At 35.1% G+C, this 16,587-nt stretch overlaps 1 protein-coding gene and 1 pseudogene across 1 annotated transcript; one reads left to right on the forward strand and one right to left on the reverse strand.

The window, feature by feature from the left end:
• Window positions 1-97: 97 nt before the first annotated feature.
• LOC149493100 (uncharacterized) lies at window positions 98-3,918 on the forward strand. The gene is made up of 4 exons (XM_089726883.1): window positions 98-302; window positions 390-971; window positions 1,229-2,265; window positions 3,208-3,918. Exons 1-4 carry the CDS (start codon window positions 98-100, stop codon window positions 3,916-3,918), a joined length of 2,535 nt encoding a protein of 844 aa, XP_089583009.1.
• A 609-nt stretch (window positions 3,919-4,527) lies between these two features.
• Window positions 4,528-16,238, reverse strand: LOC105637141 (uncharacterized; annotated as a pseudogene).
• Between the last annotated feature and the right edge of the window lie 349 nt (window positions 16,239-16,587).

The raw sequence follows: 16,587 nt of genomic DNA on the forward strand, positions 1-16,587 counted from the left end.
GAAGCAAGATCAGTGCATTGATGTCTTACAGGTTTGGGGAAGGAGCAGAAATAAAGAGTTTTGGCAGCAAAAAAAGAGTATTACTCGAAAATTAGAAATGGATAGGGAGGTGGATCCTGAAAATTGTAACCAAGCCTTGAAGGACAAGTTATCAGCTCTCCTAGCCGAGGAGGAAGTTAGAAAGAAGCAAATTGCTAAACAATTTTGGCTGACCCAAGGAGATAGAAACAACAGATTCTTCCACGCAAAAACCAAAGCAAGACGCAGGAAAAATACAATAGTAGGATTACATGATGAGAATGGTAATTGGTCAACTAATATCTCTTGCATTAAAAGATCAATATAGAACTATTTTGGTGACATCTTTTCAATTGCAAGTCAACATCCAGAAGAAGTTTCATACCTCACTTCTTTACTTTCTAGGAAAGTGAGTGAGGATGACAATGATTGGCTCACAGGGATTGTTTCGGAGGAGGAGGTTAGGTTGGCTATTTTTCACATGCACCCGGATAAGGCACCTGGCCTTGACGGACTTAATCCTGCATTTTATCAAAAATCATGGGACATTATTGGCACTGATATTGTGAAAGCTTGCAATGATTGGCTACAAGCAGGTATTTTTCCTAATTCATTGTCAGATACTCTTATTGTGTTAATTCCTAAAATTGTTGACCCTAAAGAGGCTAAAGACTTTAGACCCATAGCATTATGTAATGTTCTTTACAAAATAGTGTCTAAAGTTTTAGCTAATCGTTTGAAAATTGTGTTTCCAAAAGTCATTTCTGAATATCAATTTGCATTCATACCGGGTAGAGCTATTACTGATAATATTTTAGTGTCCTTTGAAATGATGCACAACCTTAAAAGACAGAAGTGTTGTGGCATGGGATCTTGTGCTATGAAAATAGACATTAGTAAGGCTTATGACCGGGTTGATTGGAATTTCTTGTGGGCTGTTATGCTTAAATTGGGTTTCTCAGAAAAATGGATAGAGTGGATGAAATGTGTCTTTGTGGAATAAATTATTCTGTTATTGTTAATGGAGAGATTATGGGCCCAATTTTGGCTAGTAGAGGGTTACGATAGGGTGACCCGATTTTAGCCTATCTCTTTCTGTTATGTGAGGAAGGACTCACTACTTTATTTGATGAAGCTGAGAGAAAAGGCTGGATTCATGGGGGCCAGGCAGGTAGAAGTTGCCCTTGCATTTCTCATTTGCTTTTTGCAGATGATTCACTCTTCTTTTTTAAAGCTACTACTAGTGAAGCAACAAAAGTAAAAGAAATTCTTCAGAAGTATGAGAAAGCATCAGGACAAGCTCTCAATTTCCAAAAATCTGGTATGGTTTTTAGCCCTAATACAGATGTGACTATGAGAAGGCAGATTGAACAGTTACTGGGGGTCACAACATCAGGGGAGGATAGTATATACCTTGGTTTACCTTCAGTTATTGGACGTAACAAGAGACATATTTTTGGCTTTCTAAAGGACAGAATGTGGAAAAAGATGAACAGTTGGTCAAATCATTTTCTTTCCAAAGCTGGTAAAGAAGTGCTTATCAAATCAGTGCTTCAAGCTATTCCATCCTACTGTATGAGTTTTTTAGAATTGCCCTTGACATTTTGTAATGAAATCCATAAGATGATGAATCGATTTTGGTGGCGAGGAAAGCAGGATGTAGGAAAAGGAATTCACTGGTTTAGTTGGGAAAGAATGTGTGGCAGTAAAGATAAAGGAGGTATGGGTTTCAAAAATATTAGATGTTTTAACATTGCTATGCTTGCCAAGCAAGGGTGGCGTTTGCTAAACTATGAGAACACCCTTTTCTATAAAGTTTTCAAGGCAAAATATTTTAGAAGAAAGGATTTTTTGGAAGCACCTTTGAGTAAGAATCCTAGCTTTGTGTGGAAAGGTATATGGTCAGCTAGCAAGGTGTTGAAACATGGTGTACGGTGGAGAGTTGGCAATGGGGAAAAAATTAGGGTGGTTCATGATCCATGGTTACCAAAAGAGGCTCCATTTAGGGTAGTGGGTTGGCAAGGATTTATAGATGAGGGTTTGAGAGTTAAAGATTTATTTATGAGTGGGGAGAGAAAATGGGATGCTGGAAAAATCATCAGTTTATTTAGTGTGGAAGAGAGTCATCAAATCCTTAATATACCCCTTAGCATTAGAGATAGAGAGGATGTGCGAGTGTGGCATTTTGATAGAAAAGGGGTATATACTGTCAAGTCAGGTTACAAAGTGACTTGCGAGATTGGGTTGGTGAGTTTGGGTCATGGTGGAAGACAGTGTGGGATATTGAAACGCAACCTAAGATTAAAGACTTAATTTGGAGAGTTCTTAGAGGGGTCTTACCAACAAGAGAGAGACTTAAGAATAGGGGGGTTACTGTTAATGAAGGATGTCCTTTATGTGGTGAGGTAGAAAGTATTTGTCACGCCCGACTCTAATCACCAGAGGAATTGTCCGCTTTGGATCAAGCCAAATCGCCCATACAAGATGGCAAGACCCGCACGGTTTTGTCCCACAGGTGAAATGGGAAACTTCCCAGGAGGTCACCCATCCTGAGATTTCCGTTAAGCGAGCACGCTTAACCCTGGGGTTCTTCCAACTCTCCAGCCATTTCACCACCAAAAGGCCTCACACATGCTTTAAACCGCCCACCTTAAGTACATCACCTCCCTCTCGCACTTAACTGATGTGGGATTCGCCTAAGGTGAGTGCACTGTCACTACAGCCACCGCTCACCCCCCCCCCCTTAGGGACTCAGCGTCCTCGCTGAGGTTTGCCCCACCACCGGCCAGAGGAGCGAGGCTTCGGCTCTGATACCAATTGTAACGCCCGACTATAATCACCAGAGGAATTGTCCGCTTTGGATCAAGCCAAACCGCCCATACAAGATGGCAAGACCCGCACGGTTTTGTCCCGCAGGTGAAATGGGAAACTTCCCAGGAGGTCACCCATCTTGGGATTTCCGTTAAGCGAGCACGCTTAACCCTAGAGTTCTTCCAACTCTCCAGCCATTTCACCAAGAACAAAACCGTGCGGGCCGTAGGGCCCAGAGCGGACAATATCACACATGGGTTGGGCCGTTACAATATTGATCATGCTATAATCAATTGCCACTTTGCTAAAAGAGTCTGGAATCTAGGAGGCTTTCTTGTGCCCAACACTAACATTGCTTTTAAAGATTTTTTTATGCAGGTAATACAAAATAATGAAACTCCTAAACTTACTAAATTTGCTAATATTCTATGGGGTATTTGGCACATGAGAAACAAACGGCTTTTGGAAAATGTTCACTTAACTCCCATTCAAGTCTACACGCGAGCCATGCACTCCATGCAAGAATTCACTACAGCTCAGAGGCATACTCAAGTGGCTTTGATACATCAGCCCAATCCTAGTGGCAATTTAAAGTTCAAAGGGTCAAATAGTGCAGTAATGATTCACCTTCTCTCTGCATCAACTTTATCTACACCAACATTAGCACAAGTCCCCACCACTCTCCAAAGCCCAAGTCTAGTCATCAATTTGCAAGATCCTACTCATGCAAAAAATTGGCATGGACATATAGATGGCGCCATTTTTGCTGCATCAAAAGTGTCTGGATATGGTATTACATTTGAAGATGATGAAGGTATTTTTTTGAAAGCTATTTCAGGATACTATGAAGGTACAACGGACTCGGCCATAGTTGAGGCGATTGCTCTTCGTCAAGGCCTATTTTTTGCTGTGAACTTCTTCCACAATCCAGGATGTTTTTATGTGGACTCGCAACTTGTTATTTTTGCACTCAACTCTAGTGCTCTAGATTTCTCTTTTTTTGGTCTTGTAATTTCGGATTGTCTCTATTTACTAGGACTTCGCCCTGATTTTTTGAGGTTCGTTGGGTTTGTAGGCAAGCTAATATAGGAGCTCATACTCTAGCTAGAGTTATCTATCGTCATACTCGCCATGTTATTTGGGATAGTACTCCCCATTTTATGTTGGATTTTTTCTCTTAAATAATGAGATTTTAATCTTTTAAAAAAAAAAAAAATTTATTATTTGCTTCTTTTATTTTTAATAAATACAATTATCTATTAATTAAATTATTCCTCATCCCATCACCATCATTATTTCTTTCCTAATGCCATAATTGATTGCCTAATGCGTAAGGCACGTGGCTTTATTTATGTTTCAAATAAACATGAATGATCTTTTTATTTATCTCCTTTGACTGTTTAACCCGGTCTAAGCAAGTAATTTCCTTCTTTATATTGCTTGCAATTTGCAGATTTTCAGATAGCCATTGAAAAGGAATCTCAAAGAGAAGCACTAACTGGAAAAAAAAAAAAAAAAAAAAAAAAAAAAAAAAAAAAAGCTAGAGGACAAATATAATAAAATCAGATTATTTCTTAAATTAACTGTCATGTTCGACTCCAATCACCAGAGGAATTGTCCGCTAGAGTGGGTGTGACATTAACCTTTCAATATAATATAATATACATAAATTTGTGTATATAAATTATTATTCCTCTTTCACTTAAACCCAAACAATACATAATCCTGGGCCTGAAGTCCACCTCTTGACTTTCCTTTTTTTGTCTAAGAAACACGAAGAGGTGGAATACTCTGTGCATGCCTAAAAAGGTTATCTGGATCAACCTTGGTCTTCACTTGAACCAATCTATTAAAATTCTCTTTAAAATACTTAATACCCCAAACGCTAGCTTCTGTAACGCTAAAATTATTCTTGTTGTTTATACCCAAATCAAGATCTCTGAAACTAGCATAAGCACTTCTTGGATTATTAGTAACGAAAGGCTGCATGTAATTATAAAGCTTTCTTATCCAATCAATGTGCCTTGCTTCCCTTTTTTTTTCCATCTAGCCATTGAGATGTATAAATAATCATGAACAAAGTCCCCTTTCTGTAAGGAAAAGGAATTTCAGATTCTGAAATCTCATTCATCTTCCCTCCAAAAGAAGTCAATGCTATAATTGGTGTTTCGTCTTCCAAGAGTATTTTTGAAAAACCTTCCAATGCGGCTTCAGAAATGGGTTCTTTAACAAAATCTGTTTTTACTTTTACGTAATCTTTAAATAAAGGTTGACCCTGCAGTAAAACTTCAGGCGTAGTATTAGTTGGGTAACCCGTCGTATATAAAACCGATTTGAGCCAACTCATCTCTGCAGAATCATTTCTTGTTAAACCCAATTCAGGAAAACTATTTTCCATAATGTTGAGAAGTCTGTTTACATCGCCCAGAAACAAACCTTGATAGGCACTTGATACGGTTCGAAAGGTACAATTACCAATATTAGCAGGTGAGATTAGAACTCTACTGAAAGAACATCGTCAAGCTTGTCAGCCACTTCAGTCCACCGTTGAAGAATTTCAGTACCATTTTGTTCTAAAGTTTTTTTAACTGTGAAAACTGTAACAGTAGAAGGAACCTGAACTAACTTTAGTTTCCAAGAAACAATAATTCCAAAACTACCCCCAGCGCTACCTCTAATTGGCCAGAAAAGATCTTCGCCCATAGCTTCACGATCAAGCAGTCGGCCATGAACATCAATAATATGAGCATCAATTACATTATCGGCGGCAAGACCATACTTTCGCATCATTGGACCATAACCGCCGCGGGTAATATGACCTCCGACCCTAAAGTGTTGGCTCAAATGTCAAATACTAATCTCGAAATTTTGATGATTAAAAAAAAAATAAATTTAAATTATATTATTATGCTAATATTATTTTATGCAGAATTCTTATGGAAAGAAAATGAACAAGGCAAGTCCTACATTATGTTTGAAGATATCCGAAGACCCTAGTGGTTAGGTTTTTAGATACATTGTAGGATAGAGAGAAAATTCGTCTATAAGCACATAAACTAATATTTCTCTCATCAAAAATATTTTTTGGAAATTAGTTTCTTCAAAATAAATTCTTTCGTCAAAAATTTTATTTTCGAAAAATACTCTTTAAAAATCAAAATGATTTAATTACCTAAAATTAAGGAAATTATGTCTCTAAAATGATTTTGGTAATAAATCATATGTTTTCTTTTTCGGAAATTATCTTTGAAGATCTAGAGGATTTTTATTTATTCTCTTACCTAAAACGAAGAAATATTATATCTTTTCGTTTTTAGTAAGCAGTATCTCTTCGAAAAATACTTTCCCAAATAAAATGCTTTCAGAAAATCTTTATGTTTAAGGGAAGAAAGATCGTTTTCTATCCTCTTACCAAAACGATAAAATAAACTTTTGGTAACTAAAATTTTCATATCTTCTAAGTAAGAAAAGAAGATATTATGATTTCAAAATGAAATATTCTCTTTCCAAAAGCGAGAGTCACATATCTCTCTATAAAAAGGAGCTTTTACGCTTTGAACTAAGAGGAAGAAAGAGTTTTCGTTTTAAGAGTTTTCACATATTGATCACATCCTTTATCTTTCAAAATTTACTCTCTACCCCCATTTTTCTATTCATCTTTACACTTCACGTTTTATCTTTAAAAGAGAAAAGAATTTTTACAATCACTACTTTTGAAAAACGGTTCTGTGTTCTAAATGATTTTCTAATCTCAAAAACTGTTTTTTCTGTGCTTATATGTGCATTTCTGTCTGTCTATTTAGATTTTGTAATCTATAGTAGACGGGTTTTTTATTTGATAAACATTTGTGTAATAGCTTAGGTTAGAAGCTATTATGAAAGAGGTTATCAAGCGACCTTCTCCTTGTGTGAGATTCTAATGTCTTGAATTGAGTTTCTGTACTCTGCCAAAAACAGAAAGGGTTATGGTTAACTAGAACCTTTGGAAAATCTAGTGAGATAAAGGGTAGATCTAGGTGTTGATCTATTGCCTTGTACTGTTAGTTTGTCTCTTACCCTTGAAAAGAGATAACATAGTTGAGGATCTCAAGATGAGTCTTGGGGAGTGGATGTAGACGAGTTAGTGCCGAACCACTATAAATCAATGTGTTGATCTTTTTAATTTCTGAAGTTTCGCTTGATACTACTTTACTTACACTCTTGTTTATATTTTAGAAATGCTAAAGTTGTTAATGATTTGATGTTCTAAAACTGGAATAAGTCTTATCTTCTCTGAATATTAGAACTCTGGAATTCTGATAAGTGAATATACCAAGTTCTAAACAGTTCTTCTATTTACAGTATATTTCACTACTTGGGCTTCTAATCTATTTTCTAAACCTGGTTAAGGCTCTATGAAGCAGTTCTAATTTCAATAACTGTCTTTCACACAGTCTTATATGATTTTCTAAACTTTATGAGGAAGTTCTAAATACAATAGCTTTCCGTCATAAAGAAGTTCTAATATTGAATAAGATATTGTGAAGCAGTTCTAATTAATAGCTGCACTTTGCATAGTCTTTCTATTCTTTATAAATAGAACACTGTGAGGAAGTTCTAATCCATAAACTATTCTCACAAGTTCTTTATTTTTCCACTGCACTTAGAATTTGATATTCTATTTTTTAAATTCTAAAATATTTTTAGAAAACCCAATTCACCACCCCTCTTGGGTTGTGCCATACACATACGGGACCCACAATCTGGTATCTGAGCCTTGGCTCTTGACTTACCGAAGCTTAACCGCTTAAGAGATAAGATCCCATGGCAACCTCACTTCCTCTTACTTCATTAGAAGGTCAATCTATTTCTAGACCTCCTTTGTTCAATGGTTCTAATTACTCTTATTGGAAAACTAGAATGGAGAACTTCATGAAATCAGTTGATATAAACTGTTGGAGGAATATTATCACTGGTCCTCGTATTCCCATGAAAGTTGTAGGAGATGAGATTGTTAGAAAAACAGAAGAAGAATATATAGATGCTGATTGGAATGACATTGCTATAAATGCAAAAGCTATCAATATTCTTCATTGTGCTTTAGATGCAACAGAATAAAACAAAGTGTCTGGATGTAAATCTGCAACAGAGATATGGGAAAAACTTAAAGTTATCTATGAGGGTACAAATAGAGTAAAGGAATCCAGAATAAATATCCTTTGGAGAGAATATGAAATGTTTAGTATGAAGGAAGGAGAAACTATTGCAGAGTTAAATTCTAGATTTACTAATATAGTTAATCCTTTGAGAACTCTTGGTAAGGAAATTTCAGAAGATGAGCTTGTTAAGAAAATCCTTAGAATTCTAACCAAAAAATGGGATTCTATAGGAACTGTCATGAATTACAAAGAGACTCCCGTCACTTATGATTATCTTATAGGAGCTCTTATTTCAGAAGAAATGAAATCTTCTTTGACAATAGAAGATAAGAAAAAGAAAGGACTCGCTTTAAGAGTAGACTCTAATGAAGAAAGTTTTTCTGATCTTGATAGTGATGATTTAGCACTCGTTGCTAAAAGATTTAAAAAGTTCTATAGAAAGAGTGGAAGGCCACAGAAAAAGTTTAACAAAAAGAACTTTCCACCCAAAAATAGTAACTTACCCAAGAAAGAACCTTCTGAAGTGGTTTGTTATGAATGCAACAAACCCGGACATATCAAGCCTAATTGTCCTAAATTGAAAAAGAAGTCAACAAAGGAGAAGCTGAAGCAGGCATTCGTAGCTGCTTGGAGTAATTCAGATGATTCTAATTCTAAAAGCCACAATGATCAAGAAGAAATTGCTAATATCTGTCTAATGGCTACTATCGATTCTAACTCCAAAGAAATCAGTACTCTGACTTCAACACAGAAAGCTGAAATCAATGAAACAAATGCAACAGTCCAGAAGCATAAAGAAAGCACTGTAACTATTTCTGAACCTGAATCAGAAAATGATCTTCTAGATACTTACAATAATCTTTGCAATGAGTTTGAAAAGCTGGTTAGAAAGCATAAAGTTCTAAAGGAAGATTTCAGAAAATTAAAGTCTGAAAGTAATCATTTAAAAGATACTTTTTATCAAGAAATTACATGCAAAGATCTCATCACAGAAATCAAACATCTCAAAAATAATAATAATCGATTTTCTGAAAATCTGACGCTTCTTGGAGAAAAATATAAAAATCTGAATTCTGAAAATGAATCTTTGAAAACTGAGATTAGAATTCTAAAATCAATTTCAGAATCGTTTTCTAAAGAAAAGACAAGTTCTAGCTATGATAGCATTTCTAAACAGAATTTTGTTTCTAATAAGAAAAATGTTGTTTCTAATGTTGTGACTTTAGAATATCAAAGTTTCAACAGAAAGAAAAATCATAGTAAGCTAAATGCACCTATTACCACTAACCCTCCAGGACCTAATATGAGTTGAGTACCTAAACTACTTAATCTTTTCAGGTGTGCCTAAGGAGTGAGCTGAAGACAAAAATGTGGTATATGGATAGCGCTTGCTCTAGGCATATGACTGGTGACAAAAAGAAGTTCACCAGATTAGAAAAGAAAAAGGGAGGTATGGTAAGCTTTAGAGACAAAGCAAAAGGTAAAATCGTTGGTATTGGTGTGGTAGGTTCTAATCCTTCAATAGAAGATGTATGCTTAGTAGAAGGATTACATTATAACTTGTTAAGTGTGAGTCAGATTTGTTATAAAAATTTAAGAGTGATCTTTAAACCTTCTCATTGTGAAGTTCAGAACATGCATGATAATAAAACCTTATTTGTTGGAAAAAGGTTTGGAAATATATCCTAGTAGATCTCTCTGATATGCATAACCAGGATATATGTTTAGTTTCTGTTGATAATTCTAGTTGGTTATGGCATAGAAGACTTGGACATGCAAGCATGCACCTTATTTCTAAACTGTCAGAGAAAGATTTGGTTAGAGGTTTGCCAAAGTTGAAATTTGAAAAAGATCACATTTGTGATGCTTGTCAAATGGGCAAACAAACCAGAACATCTTTTAAATCCAAGGGCATGGTTTCTACTTCTAGACCTTTAGAATTACTACACCTTGATCTATTTGGTCCAATTACTCCTTCTAGTCTTGGAGGAAAATTCTATGCATTTGTTATTGTAGATGATTACTCTAGATTCACTTGGACACTCTTCCTTGGAAATAAGGATGAGTCATATGACATGTTTGTTCATCTTTGCAAGAGAATACAAAATGAGAAAGGATACAACATCATAGCAATTAGAAGTGATCATGGAGGAGAATTTGAAAATCAGAAATTTGATGCTTTTTGCAATGAGTCAGGAATCTTCCATAACTTCTCAGCACCTAGAACACCTCAACAGAATGGAGTGGTGGAACGCAAGAATAGAACACTTTAAGAAATGGCCAGAACCATGTTAAGTGATTCTAAACTACCAAAGTATTTCTGGGCAGAGGCAGTTAACACTGCTTGTTATATTCTAAACAGGGCTTTGGTAAGATCTAAACTTAAAAAGACTCCATATGAACTATACAAAGTTAGAAAACCAAATATTGGTTATTTTCATATCTTTGGGTGCAAATGCTTTATTCTAGATAACAAGAAAAGTCATCTTGCTAAATTTGATGCTAATATGAAGGTATTTTTCTAGGATATTCTAGTAATAGTAAAGCATATAGAGTATTTAATAAAAAGACTCTAGTTGTAGAAGAATCTATTCATATTGTGTTTGATGAATCTGACTCTACATCTAGAACATTAGAAAGTGATGATGTTGTAGATTCTAATCACGAAAAGCAGAATGAACAATCAGAACAACTAGAACAGCCAGAAAGCGAGCAGAACACTAATAATCAAGCTGAACTAGAAGTAGAACATGAAGATCAAAATATAGTTGAAAGTCAAATGCCAGAAACAGAAAATAAAGATTCTCAATTACCAAAAGAATGGCGATTTCATAAGTATCATTCTCAAGAAGACATTATGGATAATCCCTCAGAAAGGATGATGACTAGAGCTCAACTTAAAAGCCATTTTGGTAATGTTGCTTTCGTTTCTCAATTAGAACCTAAAAATTTAGAAGATGCTCAAAATGATGAAAGTTGGATTCTTGCTATGCAAGAAGAGCTAAATCAATTTGAGATAAACCAAGTTTAGAAACTTGTTTCTAGACCTAAAATTCTTTTCCTTTAATCTTATGGACTTTTCTTTTTACCACAACCTTGAAAACATCCCAACCTAGCTCTCTATCAAATTTCATTAATTTTGAAGATCATTTACATATTTAATTGAACAAAACACAGTAGCTGAATTTAAGCAGTTTTATTGAGACAATTTTGGAATTTTAAGTTTCTAGCTTCTCCATGGTCAATTCCTTTCAATCCAAATAAATTTCTAGCATTATAAATGATTAATTAACATGTTGAAAAGATAATTTTATGCTTTGATTCAACTAAAGATTTAAACTTAAGAAAATATAACTGAAAACCTAAGGCAGAATTTTTGAATTCCATACCTTTCTTTTAATTACTTTTGTTTTCTCTTCTCTTGTTTCTTTATTAGCTTCACTTTTCCTTGATAATACTATTGTCACTTGTATTTTGTGGTGAATGAACTTTAGCAAATGTTAGAATGATAGAAAGAAGAAAGTGAAAGGGAGAAGCCTATGTTGGAAATGAAGAGGTGAACAGGTGGTGTTGCCTAAACTTGTCTTCTCTAGTACACTTGTCCTCCTTTGTCTTAAACTAGAGGACGAGTAACTTGTAAACTTGTCTCCATTTCTTCTTAGTTTGGAGATGAGTCATGTGTTGTGTTGTACAAAGATTAGGCTGCCACTTGTAAGGATGAAACGTCCTTTTTATCCCCTTTTAGGTACTTTGGTTAAGTAATAGTCTAGGTGCGCTTTTAGGTCATTTTACATTTACAAGCTTCTTCTTCTTTTTCTTTTTCTTTTTTTTTAATATTTTTAATTTATATTTTTTTGGTTCCCTTAATTAGATTAAGATTATATTTTATTTTTATAGAATTATGGTGCATTTCAATTTAATTTCCCTTAGGGATTTTTGGTGCATTCGTGTTGTCATAACTTAGATGTTTTAGAATTTTCCATATAAATCACCTCAATAATTTATAAATGTCACTTCCTTATATTTCAATAGTCCTTTATGATCTAAATAGGTCACATATTTTATAAAATATTTCTTTATTACTTATTTACTTAATTTACATAACATTTGGGGTATAAGACTTTCATTGTATCTAGGTGTTACATAACAAATCTTGGAAGTAATGTTAGCATTCTCTTTTTGTTCATGCATACGTATTTCAAATGTGTTAATTTGATGAAACTTTTTACTTAGGTGCATGCTTGAATTCAGATAATTTACTTGTTTTAAGAATAAACAATACGTGCTTCGTGATTTGTTTTTCTGCCAAGATTCCCCTTTATTAAGATTTATTGCGCCCTACCTTGGGTAAGTATTATTTGTTTTTAAGAATAAATTTTGTACCCTGTCTTGGGCAAGTTTCATTTTAAGAATGAACTTTGTGCTCTATCTTGGATAGATTTCACTCATTTAAGAATAAACTTCGCGCCCTATCTTGGGCAAATCTCAATTTAAGAATAAAATTTGCGCCCTGTGTTGGTTAAATTTCACTTATTTTAAGAACAAACCTTGTGCTCTGTCTTGGCAAATTTCACTTGTTTTCAAAATACAATGTGCACCCTATCTTGGGCAAATTCCATTTATTTTAAAAATAAATTTTGCACCCTGTCTTGGGTAGATTTCATTCTTTAATAAACCTTTCGCTCTATCTTGTGGCACCTTTCCCCCCTATTTTATGGCATCTTTTGCCTTGTCTTATGGCAACCTTCAACTTATCTTATGGTAAATTTCCTCTGTTGTGAGAATAAAGCGCCAAGTTTTGTGGCAAAGATTTCCTTATCTTGGGATAGTTCCAAACCTTTATGAAATGCATGAATTTTGAGTTTGCCAAAAAGGCACGTGAATATAAATTTGCCAGAAAGGCATTTTACTTGTGAGTTTTGCCAAAATGGCACTTTAATCATGAGTTTTTTCTAGATAACCTTTGAATCGTGTTTTTGCTAGAAAGACGTTTAAATTGTGAATCGTGTTTTTGCCAGAAAGACACTTTAAATCGTGTTTTTTCAGAATGACATTTGAATCGTGAACTTTTTTAAAAGGCATTTTAATCTTGTTTTTGCCAGAAAGGCACTTGAATATTGTTTTGTCAGAAAGACACATGATATTTTCATTTTACTAGAAAAGTAACTTCAATTATGACTTTTTGCCAGAATGGCAAATGATATTTCGTCTTGCTAGAAAGAAAATTCGAATTATGAATTTTTCTCTGCCAGAAAGGCACATTTTTCTAGAAAAACATTTCAGATGGATTTGCCAGAAATGTGTCTGAAGTTTGAATTTTTTACCAAAAAGGCACGCACTTTTGAGCCAGAAAGGCTTCAAATTTGAATTTGCCCGAAGTGACATTTGAACTTTTTTATCGCATTTATTACCTTGACAATATTTGTTCCACAAATACTGTCAAAGTGGGGCAAACTGTTAATGCTCAATTTTTACCCATATGCTCGATGATGTAAATCCTTCGATTCTCTGATTAATTTAATGTTGGTAATTCTCTGAATTGCTCGATTTAAAATTTTTCTATATTTGGACCATATTTTAATTGAATTTTGGATTGGGCTAAAAGTTTATTGAAAGCCTAAAATTAATTAGTAAAGCCCAACAATTATTAGGGATAACCAAAAAAATAAAATCCAAAAATAATTCCCTAAGATAATTAGTAATTATTACAGGATAAAAAATAAGGGATAAGTATTAAGGAGAGAAGAAGAGTCCAAGAGGAGTGAAAAAGGGAAGAAAAAATAAAAACCTTGCGTGGACAATAAAAAGGGGGTTGCAGAAAAGAAAAGGGGAGCAGAGGAGGACGTTAAAAAGAAAGAGAGGAAAAAACAAAAGAAACGTGAAAAGGGGAGAGGAGGTTGACGTGAAAGCAAGAGAGGAAAAAGGAACACAAAAGAAAAAAAAGAAAAACAACAAAAAAAAAAAAGAAGAGAGAAAAACAACAGTAATGAGAGGAAGGAGGGACAGTAAAAACAAAAAAAAAAAAAGCAAAAAATAGGCTTGAAAAATAAGAAAGAGAGGAAGAAAGGAGACGAACTCCTTGGTACGAAGAAGAGGATCATATCTTGGAGAATCTACCAACAAAAAGTAATTCTAGAATCAAAAAAGGTAAAATCATTTGAAGTGAGAGCATTAAAAACATCCAAAATCCATCATGTTATGTTGTTCTTATTTATGAATAATTGAAACTCTATTGTTCTAGTTAAAATAGTTACTGCCTATAATCTGTTGGGATTAATGCTCTGGTACCACTTATGGGATATAAGTGTAGTGATAAACTCCAAGATTGATTAATAATTTATAACACCAAAAATAATAACGGGAAAGGCAACCAAAATAATACTAACACAAAACACCAAATATATTTGTATTAATAAGAAGGAAACATTCACAAAGCTTAAGGAAAGAATTACTTACTTAGTGTTCGCTTGGTGTTCGCTTGGTTGGTGACAAATGAGAGGAGGGGCAGTATTTATAGGCATTTCCACCTCCTCAATGTACGGCTAAGATTTGTTTACAAAAATGGACGGTCTAGATTACAAGAAACATTCTAGAGTTAGGTAAGATATTTTCATTACATCTTATGTGTGGAGAATTATGGAGTATTCTAGAATGTGGGCTTGGACCTCCAACTTTGGGCTTGGGGTTTTGGGATTTAAGCTTGCCAAGTATTTATCTTATTGTAGTAACCCATTTTAGTGGTTATCTTTTCTAAATTAATCGGTGATATTTTAATACTCTCCCTCAACGATTAATTTCTCTTTCTTCATCATTCCCAACTGTTGGCGAAAATCTTCATATTTATTTGTGTTTAAACTCTTTGTAAAGATATCAGCTAGTTGATCCTCCGTCTTGATATATTTCATTTTAATCTCTCCTTGTAGAACCTTCTCTCTGATAAAGTGATAGTGAACCTCCACGTGTTTTATTCTCGCATGAAACACCGGATTCTCAGCCATTTGAATAGCCGAACGCTTATCACAATTTAACAGAATTGGATAGTCAATGGGTTGATTCAGATCGTTCATAAGCTGTGACAACCAAACACTTTCTTAAGCTACTGTTGCTGCTGCCCGATACTCAGCTTCTGTTGTGGAAAGTGACACTGTAGGTTGTCTCTTACTGCACTAAGAGATTACTCCTGAACCAAGACTAAATGCATAGCCTGTTGTCAAGCGCCGAGTGTCGTGATCTCCTGCATAATCAGCGTCGCAATATCCTTCCAACTTGATAATTTCACCTCTCTTGTAAAAGATCCCATAATCGATTGTACTTTTGACATATCTCAATATTCTTCGAACTGCTTCCAAGTGAGGTTTCTCAGGCTTCTGCATAAATCGGCTGACTACTCCAACTGCAAAGGAAATGTCCGGCTGTGTCATAGTGAGATAGATTAGGCTTCCCACTAGTTGTCTATACATAGTAGCATCTTCGAGATCATTCCCTTCAAGAGCACACAGCTTGACATTAGCATCCATTAGAGTGGATATTGGCTTGCATTCCATCATTCCAAACCTCTTCAGTAGATCTCTTGCATACTTCTGTTGTCCAAGGTACAAACCTTCCTTGGCTTCTTCTATCTCCAATCCAAGGAAATGCCTGAGCTTACCTAGCTCTTTCATCTTGAAACGAGTAGCCAAATTCTCTCGGATGAGTTGAATCTCTTCGATGTTGTCGCCAGTGACTATTAAATCATCAACATATACTAGCACTATAGCTAGTCTTCCTTCCCGATCTTTCACAAACAAACTGGAGTCTGCTAGTGTCATAACATATCCATTCTTGATAAGGAATTCTGCAATCTTGCCATACCAAGCCCTCGGTGCTTGTTTTAGACCATAAAGAGCTTTCCTTAGCTCGCACACATAGTTAGGATTCTCATGACTTCTGAACCCTGGTGGTTGCTCCATGTAAATTTCACGATCAACTTCACCATGTAAGAATGCGTTCTTTACATCCATCTGCCATAAAGGCCATGACTTACTAGCTGCTAAAGCTAATAATACATGCACAGTAGTGATCTTGGCAACTAGACTAAATGTCTCATCATAGTCCAAGCCATACTGCTGAGAAAATCCATGAGCAACAAGTCTTGCTTTGTATCGCTCAATTGATCCATCCGGGCGAGTTGATTTTGTAGACCCATTTGCAAGAGATGGGTTTCACATCTCTTGGTTTTGGCACTAATTCCCATGTTTGATTTTGCTCCAGAGAAGCAATTTCTTCTTCCATTGCAGTAGTCCACTCCATCTTCTTTGATGCTTCTTCATAAGTTGTTGGCTCCTTTATCTCTGCTATAGCAGCATTTGCATATTTTGGATTAGGCCTTCTTTCTCGACTCGATCGCCGAAGTGGAGAATAATCTGGATCTTGTTCTTCTTGACTTGGCTGTTGTTGTTCGTATGCACCTATCTTCCATGGGCTCTTTGATTTTTCTTAAACTCTGGATGGCTCTGGTTGACCTTTCTCTAGGATGAACTCTCCCTCTCCTATCTTCTTTTCAACTTTTTCTTGAATTTCTTTTGACTCGGATAGCAAGGTTGCTTGAGATGACCACCAAGATGATGTCTCATCAAAGACC

The sequence above is a fragment of the Jatropha curcas genome, chromosome 10 (genome assembly GCF_041381405.1).
Source record: "Jatropha curcas cultivar XTBG-Jc1 chromosome 10, XTBG_Jcur_1.0, whole genome shotgun sequence".
Taxonomy (NCBI): Eukaryota; Viridiplantae; Streptophyta; class Magnoliopsida; order Malpighiales; family Euphorbiaceae; genus Jatropha; species Jatropha curcas.